The sequence below is a fragment of the Danio rerio genome, chromosome 14 (assembly GCF_049306965.1).
Source record: "Danio rerio strain Tuebingen ecotype United States chromosome 14, GRCz12tu, whole genome shotgun sequence".
Taxonomy (NCBI): Eukaryota; Metazoa; Chordata; class Actinopteri; order Cypriniformes; family Danionidae; genus Danio; species Danio rerio.
Window position 1 is genome coordinate 35,236,532 of NC_133189.1, and position 19,039 is coordinate 35,255,570.

Consider the following 19,039-nt stretch of genomic DNA (forward strand, 5'->3'; position numbering starts at 1 on the left):
ATATATATATATATATATATATATATATATATATATATATATATATATATGTAGTTTTATTAGTATTTTTATTTAATGCTTTGAAAAATAATTTAAATCTTTGCAGACTATAAATCCATATGTACTATATATCATTTATTTAAATATGTGGGCAACAAATTATAGATTCATTTTATTTAAAAATTATTATATTATTCTTATTTTTTAAATTCAACTATAGGGGTGCGGCCAGGTAGGGGGCCTTACAAGATAATGTGCCCAGGGGCCCCTGAGTTCTTAATCCGGGCCTGAGCATAAATCTGTATTATTAGTCTCTGGTATGTATCTTCAGAGCTTTAAACATTAGAAACAGCTGTGCTAGAGGAAGCCAGGATACAGTACAGATTTTTACGGTAAAGCAGGGAGGGGAGGGAGGTGAAGAAGAGAGGGGGAGGAGAGCAGGAGATGGGGGAAGACATCACTGCCTCCCAAACCACCACCATCGCCAAAGGAAACACTGTAATCTCAAGGAACATCTCAGCGAATTCCTCAGGAATCACCAAGACGTGAACCCGCGGGCTGCTATTATACACCTCAGCGTCGTGGATGCGGATTATCCGACGTCGTTCTTCTGTAAAAAAAACAAAAACCGACCAATCGCATGCAGCACTAGACAACCAGCCTGTCGTACATTTTGACTCTTCTTTATTTATTTTTCATATTTACAACGCGAAACGCCAGCGACGGGATGTTTTGCTTATTTGGACAGTAAGTAAGAGGATCGCTGGAATGACCGAAAGCTTATGGGCGGAGAGAGGCGGATGCGCACGGACATTGTGATCCCAGATAATACAGAAGAGAAAAGATGCTCCACGGGGATTATTTTAAACCTCTGTGTTGACCTAAACATCCCAGTCCGAGAAGAAGGAACAAACGTGATTGCTCTTCGGTGCTTCCCAGAAGTCAGCTATTGAGAAATGAACGCTGCTAATTGTGATTTAAAACGCCGAGGAGAGAGGTAGGCCCTGTTTAGTGTGTTACAATCTGGACGAGTTTGTTGTTTTTACCGTTAAGCATGACGGAGAACCTGTTCGCCCATCAGAAATGTGGTTTTCCTCTTGTTTTAGGATATAAATACCGGGCTGAAAAGGAAATGGAGGGTTTTCTTCGTGCCTGGATGAGGAATGTAGAGCCCCATTTACAGTGACAGACATCTCATGTGCCTCGTAAGCAGTGCTGGGTAAATTATTTACAAATGGTTACTGATTGCAAATGACATAATGAGAATTGTGGTCAGTAACATCAAATAGGTTATTTATTTTGGGTTTAATGTGTTGCTTTTGGATTACTTTTTAGATTACTTTTGACTTTAGGGGCATCCTGTGTTTTAAAAGAATGAAATTAATTTACATGGCAATTATTTAAAGCTAAACAGCTTGTTATGAATGAAATATTTAAAGAAAAAAGAAATGAATTAACCACTATGAGTGTGTGAGTAGTCTGTAGACACACGTAATCCGTAAAGTAACTGTAATCCGATTATGATCATTTTTTAAACGTACATGCACTACATTTTTTGGAATCTGATTACGTAATCAAGAGTACATGTAATCACTTACTACCCAGCACTGCTTCTAAGACTTATTTTATGGTTTAAGACCAATTGACGTGTACAATATGGGGAGCGACAGTGAAATACTGAACCGCGAACTGTCCAAGTTGTCTGATGAAGACTTGCTGGCTTGTACTAAGGAAGAGCTGGTGAATAGACTGCGCAAGGAAGAATCTGATAAGATGTCTGCTCTCATACAGCGTGGTCGATTAATCAAAGAAGTCAATAAACAACTGCAGGGACATCTGCTTGAAATCAGGGAACTCAAAGTCATCAACCAGCGCCTGCAAGAGGAGAACCAGGAACTTCGGGATTTATGCTGCTTTCTGGACGACGATCGTCTGAAAGTGAAGAAACTGGCACGTGAGTGGCAACTATTCGGTCACCATGCTGCCAAAGTGATGCGTGAGGACCTCGGCGGATACCTCAAGAAGCTCGCCGATCTGGAGAGGATGCAGGACGGTTTGGTGAAGGAGAATCTGGATCTGAAGGAACTTTGTTTGGTGCTTGAGGAAGAGTGCGTGAGCAGAAGTGATTCCAGCCCCGGTGGATCCACAGATCTCAATATACCGTGTATGGTGGCCCGGGACGTGGGCGATGGGAGCTCCAGCACTGGGAGTGTTGGCAGTCCTGACCAGCTGCACTTGGTGTGTTCACCAGATGACTGAGGGAGAGGAGCAGAGCCATATTACTTTAACCTTCTCTCTTGACGCTGAGACGGACTTTATATGTCTGCAAACAAAAGTAGTTTACATTTTCTGACAATGACATCTCAGCTATTTCGATTGAAATAGACCAGGACTTATAAAGTAGGCTAGTTTACTCGTGGCCCTTTTGATGCCATAAGTACTGTTTCTCTATATTTCCTTGATCAACATTTTATAGTTGGCAGACCTATAAAACTTGAGTGAACTCATTGGGTGCCAGGCAAAATATAACTATTTTTAAGCTTTAAAGTGACAGCCTCTCCTTTTAAAATCACTCCTCTTGCTGGAAAGTCCAGTTTAAAGGGATAGTTCTGACAGATTGAAAATTCTGGCATTATTTTAAAAACTGCATGAGTTTATTTCTTCTGTGGAAAACAAAAGAAGATATTTTGAGGCACTGTTTTATCCATAAAATGAAAGTTAGAGGTTTTCAAAATATAACTAGACTAGTATTGTGCAAACAAGGGATATGGAAGTGAATGAAAGGCTAATATGTATAAAAATAACTATGAAACAATCAAGCAATCTAACCTAATTAAAATTAAATAAGACACTGGAAAATTATTTGTTTACTATACACAAGATGTAAAGGGGGAAAAAGCACATAATGACCACAAATTACTAAACTATTCCCACATTTATTAATCCATCAGCATGTTTTAATAACTAATTTCATCATTTTAAGGAAATACAATATAACAATGTGTTCCCTTGTTTTAATAAATCATGGCCATGTGATTATTTCTTTCCCTTGTTGCAGAATATCATAATAAATGGTCATGGTTTACTGTAACGTGGGGCCGATGTAAATTGTGGGAATGAAATCTTCATTTGTGGACACCAAAAATCAGAGAATAACTCCTTCACTTGTTGAATTCTTAATTTATATTTTCCCTGCATGTCATGTGACCATTAACCGTTATCAGAGAAAATCATGAATGAAATGTGAATGTGCTGTTAAATTGCTGAAATATCAAAACTTCAGGGGGTGAATATTTTTGCTGAATTTGCTGTTTGGCTGAATGTGAACGAATCATTTTCGGGTGAACTCTCCCTTTAAGCTGGTAGCTGTGTTTTTGGAGAAGGGTGTTTGGTTTCTAGCATAGTCGAAAACCATCTGGACCACCTAAAGGTGATACAGCAATGCTGGTGTAAGATAACACAAACCATCCACCTTGTTCCCAAAGCTTCAGAATTTCCGGCAAGCCCATGTATCGTATTAGTAGCATTATTTGAATGTATGTTTTTCCAAGCCTTGCTGGAATGTTTCCTCTCATCTCTTATACAGGGGTTGTAGATAGGGACAAATATAGGTTTAGTTTTGGGGTCGACATTTTGAACAACGTTGGGAGAAACCAACCATACTGCTAACTTTTACCAGGTTTTACTGTGCACTGATCTGCTCACGGGCTGATGTTTCTCCTACATGCACTACGACAGGGCTGTAACGACTCTCGAATCTTTAGAGATTCACATTTTTACTGATTAGAGCCATATTATATGTAGTGATCCCTTTGAGATCATTTACAAAAAAAAAAAGCACTGAATCATTTTTAACAATGGAGAGTATCAACGGATTGTGCAAAGCCTCCATTGTAAGCAGATCAGATATTTTGTTTTGACGTAATCGCGGAGGCCCAATAATTGATTCACTGGAACTGCACATGTTATTAGACCACTTTTCTACAGTATGAGATTGTTTTTGCTTGTTCATTTTGAACTGGACGGTATAATTTACTAGATGTAGTGATGTGTGCTCCACTAAACTATGTTGCTATGATTTCAAATGATCTTTCTTTTGCATTAACCCCACTTTAACTACACAGCTGTACTGTACAAAGCTTTTTGTGTTCAGTTGTTGTTTTGGCAAGACTTTAATTAACACATGCATAATTGACACTCATGTTTGGAGGGGAAAACATTGTAGTTTTAAAATGATTGTGCTAGATATTGTTATTATTATTATCATCATTATAGTCATTTCCGCTGTATTTGCTGCATACGAGACCCTCCTACATAAGATTGTTCTGTTGTACATGTTTTAAATCTGATTATGTTTATGATCAGTATTATTTCTGCAGTTCTATAGCTATAAGACCCAGTTCTCTGATTGATTAGCATTTGCTTTGCTTCAGGCTATGCTCATGGTGGGTGAGATAGCTTTAAATACACTTGACTGACACACCATGTTCTGGTCTGGTCTTTTTTTACCTCATACCATCACTCTGCATGAGAATATATTAAAAAAGACATTTTAAGACTGTAAAAAATCTGCTGTACAATTTTGTTTAAAAACTAACAAACAGTAGTCTCACAACAGTTGAGATTGCAGATTGATTAATAAAAACTAATATAATTAGGAGTGCAAAAGTATTTATACCCTTATGATCTGTTTTTGGGTGTTTAAAACCCCTTTAAAGCCTGTGTCCATTACAATGGACATCACGTGTCAGCCCATGTTTTTGTGGTTTCTGAGCATTTAATTTAATTTAAAGCCTGCAGTCCATAAGAGTGGACGATTGTCATCCAGTAAAAGGCTCGGCATATTTTAATTTGAAAAAAATAAAAATAAATCCTCTACACTGAAAAGCATCATAGCATCACTTCACTTCGGACACAGACATAAGCTACATTTAAAATGTTTTTTTTATGATTTATTAATATGTTTGCCAATATTTCATAGATTGTATGAAATAGATTGTAGCACTTACTAATTAAAGTTTAAAATCTTTTGTACCATTGCTAGTTTTAGATCAGGCTTTTTTTCAAATATGCCTGTCCATTAGGATGGGACAATGGGTTTAAGATCTGTTACTGAAATTAAACCTCTAATAATGCTGATTAAACTTTTTTTATGTATAAAAAAGACTATATCAATGTTCTAATTCATTGCTGAAACAATTTCAAATGCAGAATATACAGATCTTGAAGTTCTTTAGCATATAGCAGATGAAAATATTTGTTGACATTATCTTGAGTGATGAGGAAGATGAAGATAAAGCTTGTTTTAAACAAAATGCAATATATATATATATATATATATATATATATATATATATATATATATATATATATATATATATATATATATATTGCATTTTATATACATACTTTTACATTTTTCAGTAACTTGGAACAACTCAGGTCTGAGGGGGATCATTTTAGCTTCTCCAGAAATGTTAGAATAAATACAGGGTAATTAATCTCAAAAATGGTCAAACAAAACTAGAATGCATCTATGTTAATTTTAAGTTTAGCTTAAAAGTTTATAAATAAATATGCAATGTAGTTCTCTTATTTATTTAGCTCAGTTTAGGCCTCTGAAATAAATCTGATGTTAACAGTTTCTGTATTTTGTGATTCACCAGTGTTTTCCATTTAGTTATGATTATAAATTGCATTATGGCACATTGATTCTTGTTCTTTCAACTTTTGATTTTAAAAACTCAACTGTGGAGTTTAACAAAGTTACATTTTGTGACCTTTTAGTATTTTGAAACAATTTACTGTATGATAGATAGTATATTGAGAATTAAATCTGTAAAATAACAGAAAAAGTGCTGGCAGTTTATTACCAGCTATTTTACCATAATTCATAATATCAACCCAGACAGTCTAACACTTCTATTAGAAATATAAATAAAGACACTTTTTAGTGTCTTTAAAAGTTTTTGGAGGATATCCAACAACACCAAATGATCTTTAAAATCCCAAACAAAGTCCCATTATTCATTTTCCTCCCATTTATATTTATTTAAATAGTCAAACAACCAACAACACAACATACACTACCTGACAAAAGTCTTGTCGCCTATCAAAGTTTTAGGAGCAACAAATAATCACTTGACTTCTAGTCTTTTAATTATTTAATTAGGACAGTAAGGTCTGACTTTGCAGTATAGAATATAAAGTTATGGTGCAGTGGTAAAATAATTAATAGTCACAAGCTTGGAGGACTGCATCCATACATCTCTACAATGACTCAAATAACTTATTAATAAAGTCATCTGGAATGGCAACGAAAGCGTTCTTGCAGGACTCCCAGAGTTCATCAAGATTATTTAGATTCATCTTCAATGGCTCTTCCTTCATTTTACCCCAGACATGCTCAATAATGTTCATGTCTAGGGACTGGGCCTGCCAATCCTGGAGTACCTTGACCTCCTTTGCTTTTAGGAACTTTGATCTGGAGGCTAAAGTATGAGAAAGAGTGCTATCCTGTTGAATAATTTGCCTTCTCCTATGGTTTGTAATGGATTGGGCAGCACAAATGTCCTGATATCTCAGGCTGTTGATGTTGCCATCCACTCTGCAGATCTCTCACACACCCTCTTAGTGAATGTTACTCCAAGCCATGATTTTTCCTTCACCAAACTTGACTGATTTCTGTGAGAATCTTGGGTCCAATAGGTCTTCTGCAGTATTTGTAATGATTGGGATGCAGTTCAACAGATGATTCATCAGAAAAATCTACATTCGGTCACTTTACGCAAATGATCTACTAGAAGTCAAGTTATTTCTTGTTGCTCTTAACTGAGATCGACGACAAGACTTTTGTCAGGAAGTACAAATAAGCAAAGACCAAAAAAAATGAAAACAACATCAGAAGAATACAAGCAAAACCTGACAGCATCAGCATCATTTTGTCCACATACAATTACATTTGGCTTTGGAGGTAATTTGTGAATGGACGCCAAATGACAGTGAACTTGGACCCAAAAAACATTTAAATTAAGCCATATTTTTTTCCAGACTAAGAACATGCAACATATCATTGGCCCACTGTTCAAAAGAAAGGGGAAATAATTGTTTCTAATTGATTAAAATCAGGCATCCTGCCAAAAAAATCAATGCAGTCCAACTCACATTTAGATAAATTGTTATTTTCATATAATACCAAAGCCAGCAGTTAAGGGATTTGCCCAAAAAAATATAAAAGTCCTGTTATTCAATTCAAAATCATAGACAAATGGTAAACTAAATACAGAAAACTTTAATTTACAGACAAACTGTAGTAGTATCCATGTACTGTAGATTTGCTTTTCCTTCTATGAGCCAAAAGTCAGATGAATCAAATATGATTATTAAAGTGTTTCTAATTTTCAGATGTTTCATATTTGATAAATATTTTTTTAATCTAAATTATAAATAGTTTTTCCCCTGACAGTAATTCCACAAGTCATGTGCAAAGTATATTATAGCCCACAAAGGAATTGAGAACAGCGAGGATGAAATTTTCCCGGTCGTGTCTTAATGAGGCCTTAGTCATGCTGTAGCCCAGGCCGTTAATTTATTGACGTTTCACCAGTTTATTTTTGGCCTTCTGTTTGCACACCAGCAGCACCAGAGCCAGAACAGTAATACTTTCACAGTGACTGGCATACAGAGCTCCTTTCAGCAGAACATGTGCTTCCCGCTTTATTCAATACAAACTCCCCCTTCATTATCTCAATCATATGTTCTCATGTCCTCCTTCAGTGACTCACTGGAAATCAGAGCGATAACAGAGGCCACAGTGTGGGAGAAATAAGGTCGCCATGTTTATTTAATATGCTCTCTGTATATGTAACATCTCTTGTCCTCTTTTACCCAACACAATATGAAAAGTTATTTCTGTTTTACATTGTACATTTAGGCCTGAAGAAACACTCCACTTTTTTGTAAATAGGCTCATTTTACAGTTTTTGAAACTATTTAGCTGGGTCTCTCTGGGTCTGATGGGAGCACGTTTAGCTTAGCATAGATTATTAAATCAGATTAGACCATTAGCATCTCACTCAAAAATTACCAGAATTTGTGATAATTTTCCTATTTAAGGCATGGCTCTTCTGTATTTACATCATGCACTCACAAGAATGCTATAGGAATACTCTCAAACCAAAGGAATAGTAAAGTTTGTTTATTATTTTGCCACAATGAGGGTATAGTATACAATATACCATAACTTCAGTGTAATTATAACTAGGGCCAGATAGAATCTGCGGACATTGTTTGGTATTTCTGCACAGAATTTTTTCTGCAAAAAAATCTGTAGATTTATATGTATCGTAACTAAAAACGTAATATGTTAGATAAAAAAATTATAATTTTTTAACTTTTGATTTAATGTTTGCATCGCCATCCTATTAGATCCATTTATTTGGTAAACAAAACAAGTCTCATAAACTATATCTACCTTAGATCTACTAAAAGACAGAACATATCAAACTTTTCAAACTGTATTGTAAGTAAATTATATGAATGTTTTTTTTATATTAGTCAGTAATATTACTGAAATTAATTTAAAAACCGAATAAATACACATTTACACAATTTTGTAATTTTACTCACAATAAATAGACTCGATGGGCTGAAAATCGGCAAAAATCTGCAGATTTCTGTGCCCACTGATTTCATGTGGGCCTAGTTATAGCCAATATTACCCAACGTACTTCCAGAAGAGTCTAGCTTTAAACAGGAAAATTATCAAAAGTCTTTGGTCATTTTTGAGTGAGATGCTAACGGTCTAATCCAATTCAATGATCTATGCTAAGCTAAGCTAAAAGTCCTCCTGCTAGACTGGGAGATCAGCTGACTGGATTTGAAGATGGTATAACTCAACTGTTTAACCCCAGGGGACATGTAAAATGAGGCTATTTCATCAGGCTATTAACTGATAAGAATCTTTTCTAGAGTGATCTTCACAAACACGTCATGCAAAACACATCAATTTGTCTCAAAAGCACGCAAACAGATGACAAAGAAGGACTCATGAAGCTGGTCTTGAGTTGAACTTTATTTGTTTAATCATTCAAGGACTGTTGGAGGAGGCTGTTTAACAATCGGTTTCAGTTCAGAAGCAAATGTGTTCGTGCCTCATTGAACTTTCAGGACGTCCTGCGCTCGACCCCCCCTCCTTTTCCTCCCTCATGAGATTATGTAACTCGCTAAACATTTCCTTCATTTCCATGTTATTTATCTGTGTCTCCTTTGAAATAACAATACACTCTCATCAAGTTTTAAATGGAATCTTTTAAGGCACTTTTTTAAAGTATTTTTCTAGAAATAATACAGTTTTGTCCTCTCAATAGCAGCAAGTATTTTCAGTAATTGTTTATTAGATGTTAAATAGCATGCAACATCTCTACTTAATTAAGGAACCAACATCAGTTCAGTAAAAAGTATTTTAAAAATATATTTGTTTGCAAAAATAAATACAAAACATTATGTGGTCATTGAGCAGTCTGACATACGGTACTCAGTACAGTACAGTACAGTACAGTATGCTACTGGCCTGAATCAGACGTAACCACTGAAGTGTTCGGTTTAGTTCAAATACAAATTTTCAACCAGTGTAACAGTGAAACTATCATTGAAGTTTGTGTTGACAATGTAAATGCATCCCTTCAGTTTCTTTTATAACTAGCTTATTCAGCACACACTATTACAACGCAGCATTTCCTAAAACATAAAACAACAAGACAAAAGAAATAGCATTACATTGTATAATCCACTAACACGTGGATCATCTGATTCATCTAAAATTGGTAACATCTGGTAATAAATAACTTAATAGACTCTCTTTAAAAAATTGCTTCCCTTTATGAAGGACATCGCGGTGATCAACATTGTGCTCTCAATACCTTTCAAACCCCTACATCAACCATTAAAGCTATTGCATACAGGCCAGATATTTGACTGCTACAGTACCATCGCTGATATGCTAAATATGTTGAAGTAAATTAATATATATGTCTATATTACTATAACTAATATACTACGGTCAAACATTACAGGCTTAAAAGTCAGTCATTGTTTGTTTCAGTGTTATATATTGATACAATAATGTCAACAGTTGCACACATTAACTTTATCTAGAGCTGCACAATTCTGGATTAATTAAATAGATTGTTTGCTCAAAGATGACTTATGGGTTTCTTTCTTGTGTTGAACGCAAAAGAAGATATTTTGAAGCAGTAGCCACTGATTTCCATAGATTTTTTTCTTTTTTTCTACTATATACATCAATGGATACTATTAATTGTTTTGCTATTGTGTTCAGCAGATGAAAGAAACTCATACAGATATGGAATGACGAGGGTTAGTAAATTCATGTAAGAAGCATGACTTTAGATCATGAAAGTAATAAAAGTTGAATTTTCTAGGGATTCTGATAAAATTCTAATAGCTGCAGTCTATTTAAAAATATATCTATTTATTAATTTTTTCATTGGTTTAAATGAACCTCGACTTGATTTATTACCTGATGACTTTATAAGTATCTTTGATGAGCGATGACACATTTTTTGCTTAATCGAAAAGATCACCCAGCCTAAGTTACCCACTGAAGCTAAGCAGGGTTGAGCCTGGCCAGTACCTGGATGTGAAACCACATGGGAAAACTAGATTGCTGTCGTTAGTGGTGTTAGTGAGGCCAGCAGGGGGCACTCAACCTGTGGTCTGTGTGAGTCCTAATGCCCCAGTATAGCGAAGGGGACACTACACTTTCAGTGTGCTCCATCTTTCGGATGAGACTTTAAACTGAGGTCATGACTTTCTGTGGTCATTAAAAATCCTATGGCACTTCTTGTAAAAGAGTAGGGGTGTAACCCTGGTGGCCTGGCCAAATTCCCACCATCGGCCCTTACTGATCATGGCCTCCCAATCATCCCATCCCAATCATATTAGATCAAGATAATATGATTAGATTAGATTATCAGATCAAACCATCATTATATGATGACTCGCCTAATTACCCTAAATTGCCTAATTAACCTAGTTAAGCCTTTGAATATCACTTTAAGCCGTATAGAAGTATCATGAAAAAATATCTAGTAAAATCTTTCTGTACTGTATCAGGCAAATATAAAAGAAATCAGTTATTAGAAATGAGCTATTAAAACTATTATACTTAGAAATGTGTTGAAAAAAATCTCCGTTTAACAGAAATTGGGGGAAAATATACACAGGGGCTGACTCCAACTGTGTGTGTGTGTGTGTGTGTATATATATATATATATAAATACAATATAAATTGTAATCTTTAAACACTTAATTGTGCAGCTCTACCTTCTTCCTTGTGCTTCTGTATGCTTATAATGCATTCAAGTTGCTAGATAATTGCCATTAGTAAAGGTAAACAGAATACACAGCTCGAAACATAACATGCACAGTACTTGTCTTTGCTTGTATGTAGTAGTAAGGACACTTTTGGAGGTCATGAACCAACTTTCCCCTCACAGCAGCCAATCGATCAGAGGGTGAGGATTGTGGGTGAATTGAGGGAATGATCAGACTGATCTCCACTGCTGCTGCTGCGCCTGTGAGCGACGGCACACGGCTGAGGGTTCTGGGAAGACGGATGAGACGTGACGAGGTTGAGGGCTTGGGATGAAGTATCCAGTGAAGTAGACGGGTAGCTGAAGACCAGGCTGGCGGTAAATGGAGTCAGGGATGGTGTAGAGATGAGGACAGGAGTGTGAAGGGACTCTGATTCTAGAGGTATGCCGGTAATGGAGGAAGCTGAAGGAGGGGGTGGGATGGTAATTTTGGGCTTGGGCTTGTTGATCTTGGCGTAATGCTTAGTTTCTCTGGAGGGTCCGGGAAGGTCGGGGTCCACAGGCTCAATCTTGATTCCACTGAGTGATGGGATGTCATTGCTGGAGTCCGAGTCAGACTCTGATTCCTGGACTTTGCAGATGGGTCTATGAGCCTCGAAGACCAACTCAAGCTTCTCCTTTTCCTTCTGGAGGTCAGCGATTTCCTTCTGCAGACGGGACTTTTCATCTTCTAACTGGTCGGTTTCCTGTGAAAGAAAAGGGTTTAAACATTTAGTTTGCGTTGATGGAATATTAAGAAAGTAGATAGAAAGGAAACATAAAATTTTATTGCAAAAATAAATGGCTTTCTTATTTAAGTTTTTGTTTTGTTTCTAGTCTATCTCAAAATGCGTAAATCAGGAAGCAAGTAAACAATACAGTTTTGTTTTCAGAAATAGTTTTTAACTCAGAAAAGTGAGTTTTTTAATTATATCAGGCTAAAATAATCAATGATAATAAAAGTAAGTTAAATAATCTTGTTTTAGGTTCCAAAAATAAAACAAAAAGTGCTCAGGGGTAGCTTAAATAATGTGTCGGTGCTCTGGGTAAGGGATTCATCAGAGTAATAAGCAGCAATCAGTCCAAGGCACATGAAAAGTGTAGAACATATTTTTAAAAGCCTTTTAAAATATTTTTTCCACACTTTTCGAGTGCCTTGGACTGATTTTTGCTGTTTAATCTTTTTTTGGTTTGAAATCAGATTATTTTACTAAGATTATTCAGCTTGTTTTAAGAAAACAAATCACTTAATTATCAATTATTAATCTGAAAAAAAATTTTTTATTTGTCTAGAAAATGCTTCTTGACATGACAAAGATAGGCCAAGATAAACATTTTTGCAGTGTAGGAAACATAAACATACATTTTGTAAAGTGTCTGTCAGTTCTCGTCGACGGTTCCTACACTTCGCCGCAGCCATTTTGTTGCGTTCCCTTCGAATTCTGCGCCGCTCAAGTTCCTCAGGAGAGAGCTGAAGTGGGAAAATAAAACAAATGTAAGAACACAAGTTTGTCATGCATATTTATGAGATGTACACATTTTCGATAAAACTATTACAAAAAAGATATAAAATTAATAATAACAGCAATAAAAAAGATCAACATCTATCAAATGTTTAGATCTATCAAGATTTTTTAAATAAATATTTTGTGCTCACTAAGACTGCATTTATATGCTATGAACAGAACTTGACATTAACTTTTTCCATCATCAGCCACTGTGGCTCGCCATTTTCACGAGCCACAATTTTGTTGTTGGGAAAATATATTTTATATGCATAAATTTGACTTTGGCATGCTAAAATTACTTGATTTAGATTTTGTGTAATCCACATGCCTCCTCATTCATTTCACTTTTTGTGGGTCAAAATGAGTTGTGGTTTCATACTCAACAAAAATGTTCTTAAAAAAAAACAAAACAATAGATGTATCTAAAATGCACAGTATAGTTTGTCAGGCTAAAGGTCCCATATCACCAGTAAACTATACATAAATGGAAAGTTAATCTCCTATTAATGCAATGTTATTGTAAAGGATTATAATTAAAGCATTAAAATAAATATAAGCAAAAGAAAGCAGCCGAAAAACACTGTGCGATAATGAAATGATGATCGTGCACACAACCGGCCAGATTGGTTAGTGAAGGTTGAAGTCCAACCTGCCAATCTACCCATATTAACAGAGTGTTAATGTCAAGTCCTGGTTATGAAATATTATTCACATTCAAAACTACAGTTTTGTGTGTGAATACATTCAGTCTTCGATGTAGTCAATCATTCATTATCAATATGCTAATTTGTCCCTCAAGTATAATTTTCTCAGTATTTAATCGGAAAAAAGTGCAAAAATACTTTGAGGAAGCTGTGATTATCAATCCAAAGAACCATTAAAAGTTTTTTCTTTACTAAAACTGATTAATCAAGGATGCCCTAAATGCATTACAGTTTATACATTAAAGTCAGAGCCATTTCTACAGTGTGTTACTTTGTATAAACAGGGTTTCATTTAAAATTTCTAGTAAAAAAAATACCTCAAAATAAAATGTATAAAAACAAACGAAGCCCTGATAATAATATGAAGCATTATAAATGACGAAGCATCAATAATTGATCAAAATAGGGCAGCAAATTAGACTGACCACAAAATAATATTGTTACAACACAGACTGGAGTAATAATGCTGAATAAAGTAATGTATATTTGAATAAAAGGACTAAATTACATTTTGAAAAAGAATATTCACATTAAAACGACTTATTTTAAATAAAAAAATAAATAATTGTTTTGTCATATTTTTTTATTAAATTATGCCGCATTGGTGAGCAACAAACTAACAAATCTCATGTACAGGGTGATTCAAAAAGAATATCACAACTTTGATTTAAACAACCTGTATTTAATCAAAGAAACATGATGGTTAATTAGTCAATGTTTTTTCAGTAGAAAACAAGTTCATAGATGTTCAATATGACCCCCTCCAGACACTCGAGTGACATCAACCCAAAAGTTGTGTATTCTTTTTGAATCACCCTGTATAATTGAATTGATCCCGAGTGATTTAAATATTTATTGACGATAAACTTGTAAATACTGCCCTCTAGGGGACGGCATATTAGCTTTCATTACATGTCTTCGATTCGCGTTCCTCACGTTCAGAGGCAACGCTGTAATTTCCAACTCCGTGAATACCTCAAATTGCTCATTCATTTGTATTTTTTTATAATTGATTTTACGCACTCTTTCTTTTGTGGGCACCATATGCCGTTTCCTGCCACTGTATTGATGAATCACCTGCAAACACCCCAGTGACTCAGGTATGACTCATATTATTTTACTCCAGTGAATCACATGATATCCCATTTCCTGTCTAATTATTTCACTCTCACCCTTCCATAATCAACACATGGATGGATGAGTCAGGCGGCATCTCAGGAGTTAATATTGAATGAGCATCTCTGCGTTTCATCCAGGATCAAATGCTGTTATGCTAATGACACATTATTACATATGACAGCCTTACTTCAACAAATAAAAGCTGAATGTAGTTAGTAGTTCCCAAAGGAGTTTCACACCCAGTGTGTATCAGCAAACGTGTTCACATATAATCTCAAGTCACGAGTACAGAGATATTACACTTTTTTTTTTTTTTTAATTTTGCAAGGTTTAATTTCATCCAGTCTCATCTTCAGAAATACAAGTGTTGGTTACGTTTTTGGCCGAGATCACTGGTGCAAATGGAGATGATGACAGGTGAACATAGTGACAAACATGCACTCATGATATCCCCCCCATGACATCATCACACAGACAGACAGTCACAGACTTAAATGCTACTTACATATTCATCGTTTCTTCTTGTTGTGCTGCCAATTGCCGCAGCTGCTCTGATGACACCAGGCCGGGACAGATGTGATTGGGAGGGCTGAGGAGGATTCATGGTGGCTGGGATCCCTGGCGGCAGTGGGTAAGACGACCGAAGTGCCCTTGATGGTCCTGGGGTGCCTATTGAAGGCTGAAGCATCCATTGAAGGCTCTGGTTTGACGTTATGGCATTGAGACTGGGCACAAACTGACCTGATCCTGCCACAGAGTACTTCTGCTTTGAAGATAAAAAACAATTAGTTACCTATAAACTGGATTGTGAGAGTCAGGGAGCGGACTTTATTATGTCTCATTATGACTCAAAAACCATTGTTTGTGTGTTTGCAGAAACACCCAGACATAAACGCTAACTTGAGTAGGCGTCGCATTCAGACAGACTATAAAATTTTGGTTATTATTACTTGATTGCTGTATGATCTGGGCTCTGCTGGATAATTATTTGCTCATACTCACATATGCTAATGTACTTACCAGATATTAAATGATATATGAAGCATTCACCACGTATGCTTTCAGTACATGTACATGTCCAACTATGTTCTTAATGAAGCTAATTTTTAACTAAAATGTTAAAAAGTAACCTTTTTTAATGTAATATGTTACTCAAAAGTCATAATTCAAGTATTATTGTTCTTTTTTTTAAAGAAAAAAGAAAAAATTAACAAAATGTTAAAATGGTACTGAAGAGTTCATTATTATTGATGATTAGTCAAATAATGGTCTGGAATAATGATATATACTCTAATTATTCACGGTGCATAAATACATTTTGCACTTTATTGTGGCAATATTCCTCTAAATAAAGAAAATGTTAAAATGGTACTGTTATTATTATTATTGTTGATATTTAGTCAAATATTAGCATTTAATGATACAAATTATATGTTCATAAATTCACTGAAGAACTCATTTTTAGTTTTAAATCAACAATGGGATAAAATGATATGGTTACTGTTGATTATTATTGATAATTACTACAATAATTATTATATTGATAAACATGAAGTCTAAAGTTAAAGTTAATCATCTTAAAAAATCATGAAGCAGTTTATCATTTGAACAGTATCAATTAACCGCAAGCTAAAATAGTAACGTAAGGTTAATGTAACCTATTATTGTTAGACGATAATATACGAAATAAAAACAATTATACACTGGTCAATTAGATACTAGTCTTTATAGTCTTGAACACTGTTAAAAACGGCAAGTCACTTTTAATTATTACTGATAATTCACTGATACTTTCATCTTATGATATGAAATAATACTTTAAAATGTTCGTATGTAACGTTAAGACGATTAAAGCTGACGAAAACAAGTTATCATTTTTGTATCACCAGTTATTATTTTTGTATGAAATAAACAGTGAGTTTATAATATATATATATATACATATATATATATATATATATATATATATATATATATATATATATATATATATATATATATATATATATATATATATATATATATACATACATATATATTATGTTAAATGAAACTATAGTGAGATCTTCAAATATTAAAACATAACTGTAACGTTGTACATGATGCTGATGTTAGAGATGACATCCAGGCGCTCACCTGTTGTTGTTGGGTTGTGCCGGTGGTTGTAGCGACAGACGCGGAGCTCGAGCCTGACGATCCAGAGCTGCTTTCTGGGAAGGACCGATCGATTCCTCTGCCCGGGTTACCGTAGTTGTACATGTATGCCGCTGGCTCTTCAGTAATCCAGAAGAAACTCTTGACTCAATCTGTGACACTCTCTGCTGGCGTTTTCTTTTCTGGGTCTGCTTTCCTCAAAAAAGGTTCCTCCTACTTATATCACTGACAGTTCACTCGAAAAGCAAGTTAAAAATCCACCGTATTGCGGGAAAGCGGCACAATCCACCACGGCACAGTTGGGGGAGTTCAGAAGTTTCTGTCAACGTTTGAAATGTCCATATTTCTGACAGCGGTAGAATAAAATAAAAATAAACCTTTATATTTTGTCTTTAATAAACTTCCAATGCAGCCAAACTGGTGGCTCCGAGTGTTCACGGGAATATAAATAAGTGATGAAGAACAGTGCCGTTTTTGACCCTCCCAATTTACGGGAAATGGTGCTGCCGAACTCTTGGATGACAGACAGTCACATGGCAATTACGTATGTGACCATATATGGCTTTTTCCGGGAACTCCTTCTGTTTGAGTTAGTGATAGACTATGGCAAGCCATATTGATATTACACATAAATCGTATCTATTTTCACATTTCTAATACTTAAATTTTAAACACTACTACTTATTTGTTGGTTTTTAGTGGTTATTATTTAGATAATAGTTCTTTTTTATTTTATATTGCTTTTTTCAAAAATTAACAATACAGAAAAAATAAGCAACAAACAAACTAAAGTAAAACATACACACAGTATGTGAAAATAAATTAATAATTAATAAATAAAAAGGGAGGAGATACAGTATAAACCAATGAGGGAAAACTATTTTGTAACAGTACATTTTTTAAACATACTACTGCTAGTATTATTTTTTGTTTATTTATTAGATACTGGTAAATAAACACAAGAATACAGATTAGATACCAGTACCATATAATATAATATAATTAATAATGTATTTAATAGCTACTGGTTTCTATGTGAGTACTATTAGTCTGTCCGATGAATAAGTAGGCTACTTTAAAAATGTAGGCTAACACTAGGACCTAAAGAATGGTCACAAACGAATAATAACTAATACTAGTAGGGATGTCCAGATTCGATAACGTGATCGGAAATCGGGTCCGATCAAATGGTTTCAGACTTGAAGACAATCCGCTTGTTCAGTGGTGACGTGTTTGTGACGTATGTATACTGTTTCCAGGTCCAAGCCGCCACTCATTTGAGTAGAGAAATCATTCATTTATGATCGCGTTTTATTCATATCACACATTAAAGTTAATTTTATATAAAGTCATAGTGTACAAAACAATCTCTGGGCTTGCTGCATAACAAATACCAAAATTTTAACAATTTATAAAAAATTAATCACTTTCTGGCCATCGGATATTATTAACGGACATATATACTGCTATCGTGATTTTTGAAAGCCTTAAATCGCTTTGTAAACGTTTATTATTACCATTTCATGAGTCTCCCCATTCAGTTGAATAGAGTGCTTGGACCCGGAAGCCGCTTCGCGTGACATCACACTTAACAAGCGGATGGGACATTACCTCCGGATCAGGACTCGAGTATGTACATTATGTATATATTGTCATTATTTTTTAACAAATATATAGTTATGCGGTGGCACAGAGTTAGACACTTTCTTGATTTCACACAGAAACAGCAACATGTGCGGCATGACATCACTTTGTTACAGATACGCTATTGGTTAAATGCGGGTAAAGTCAAACAAAGAAGCAGCTTGAAGCAGAAAGCGCGAGTAGGCCTATGGCTGCGGTCTGGAGGTATTGTAAAGTAGCAAACTGTGAGATATGTAAACTTGGGATCGCCTGCCAGGTATTTTAAGATGAGGTGCTATTTGTCTTTATATACATTACATCTGATACAAGATACCTCACAGAAGTTCTCTGTTTGTTAACAAAGTTGTTAAATGTTAAAATCAGTTAATAAAATAAAACAAGGAACATCCTGGATCTGTTTCTTCTCTTTTCTTTATTCTTTTTTTAAGTATTATAGAAGTATTGGATCGGGTTTCAGTATCGGTAGAAGCTCAAAATCAAATGACTCGGACTCAAGCCAAAAAATCGGATCGGGACATCCCTAAATATCCAAAAA

The 19,039-nt window shown here is 35.0% G+C and overlaps 2 protein-coding genes across 3 annotated transcripts; one reads left to right on the top strand and one right to left on the bottom strand.

Annotated features, from left to right (window-relative positions):
• Positions 1-544: 544 nt before the first annotated feature.
• Positions 545-4,561, top strand: ccdc85b (coiled-coil domain containing 85B). The gene is made up of 2 exons (NM_001166154.1): positions 545-997; positions 1,107-4,561. The coding sequence occupies exon 2, from the start codon at positions 1,657-1,659 to the stop codon at positions 2,257-2,259; it is 603 nt and encodes a 200-aa protein (NP_001159626.1). The 5' UTR covers positions 545-997; positions 1,107-1,656; the 3' UTR covers positions 2,260-4,561.
• Positions 4,562-9,055: 4,494 nt separating this feature from the next.
• fosl1a (FOS like 1, AP-1 transcription factor subunit a) lies at positions 9,056-17,266 on the bottom strand. 2 transcript variants are annotated; one of them, XM_009291125.4, is made up of 4 exons: positions 16,843-17,099; positions 15,212-15,472; positions 12,739-12,846; positions 9,056-12,082 (listed from the first exon to the last, which is right to left on the bottom strand). In XM_009291125.4, exons 1-4 carry the CDS (start codon positions 16,963-16,965, stop codon positions 11,531-11,533), a joined length of 1,044 nt encoding a protein of 347 aa, XP_009289400.1. In that variant the 5' UTR covers positions 16,966-17,099; the 3' UTR covers positions 9,056-11,530. The 2 variants fall into 2 exon arrangements, with proteins under 2 accessions (XP_009289400.1, NP_001155024.1); NM_001161552.1 differs by having other exon boundaries at positions 11,134-12,082; positions 15,212-15,469; positions 16,843-17,266.
• Between the last annotated feature and the right edge of the window lie 1,773 nt (positions 17,267-19,039).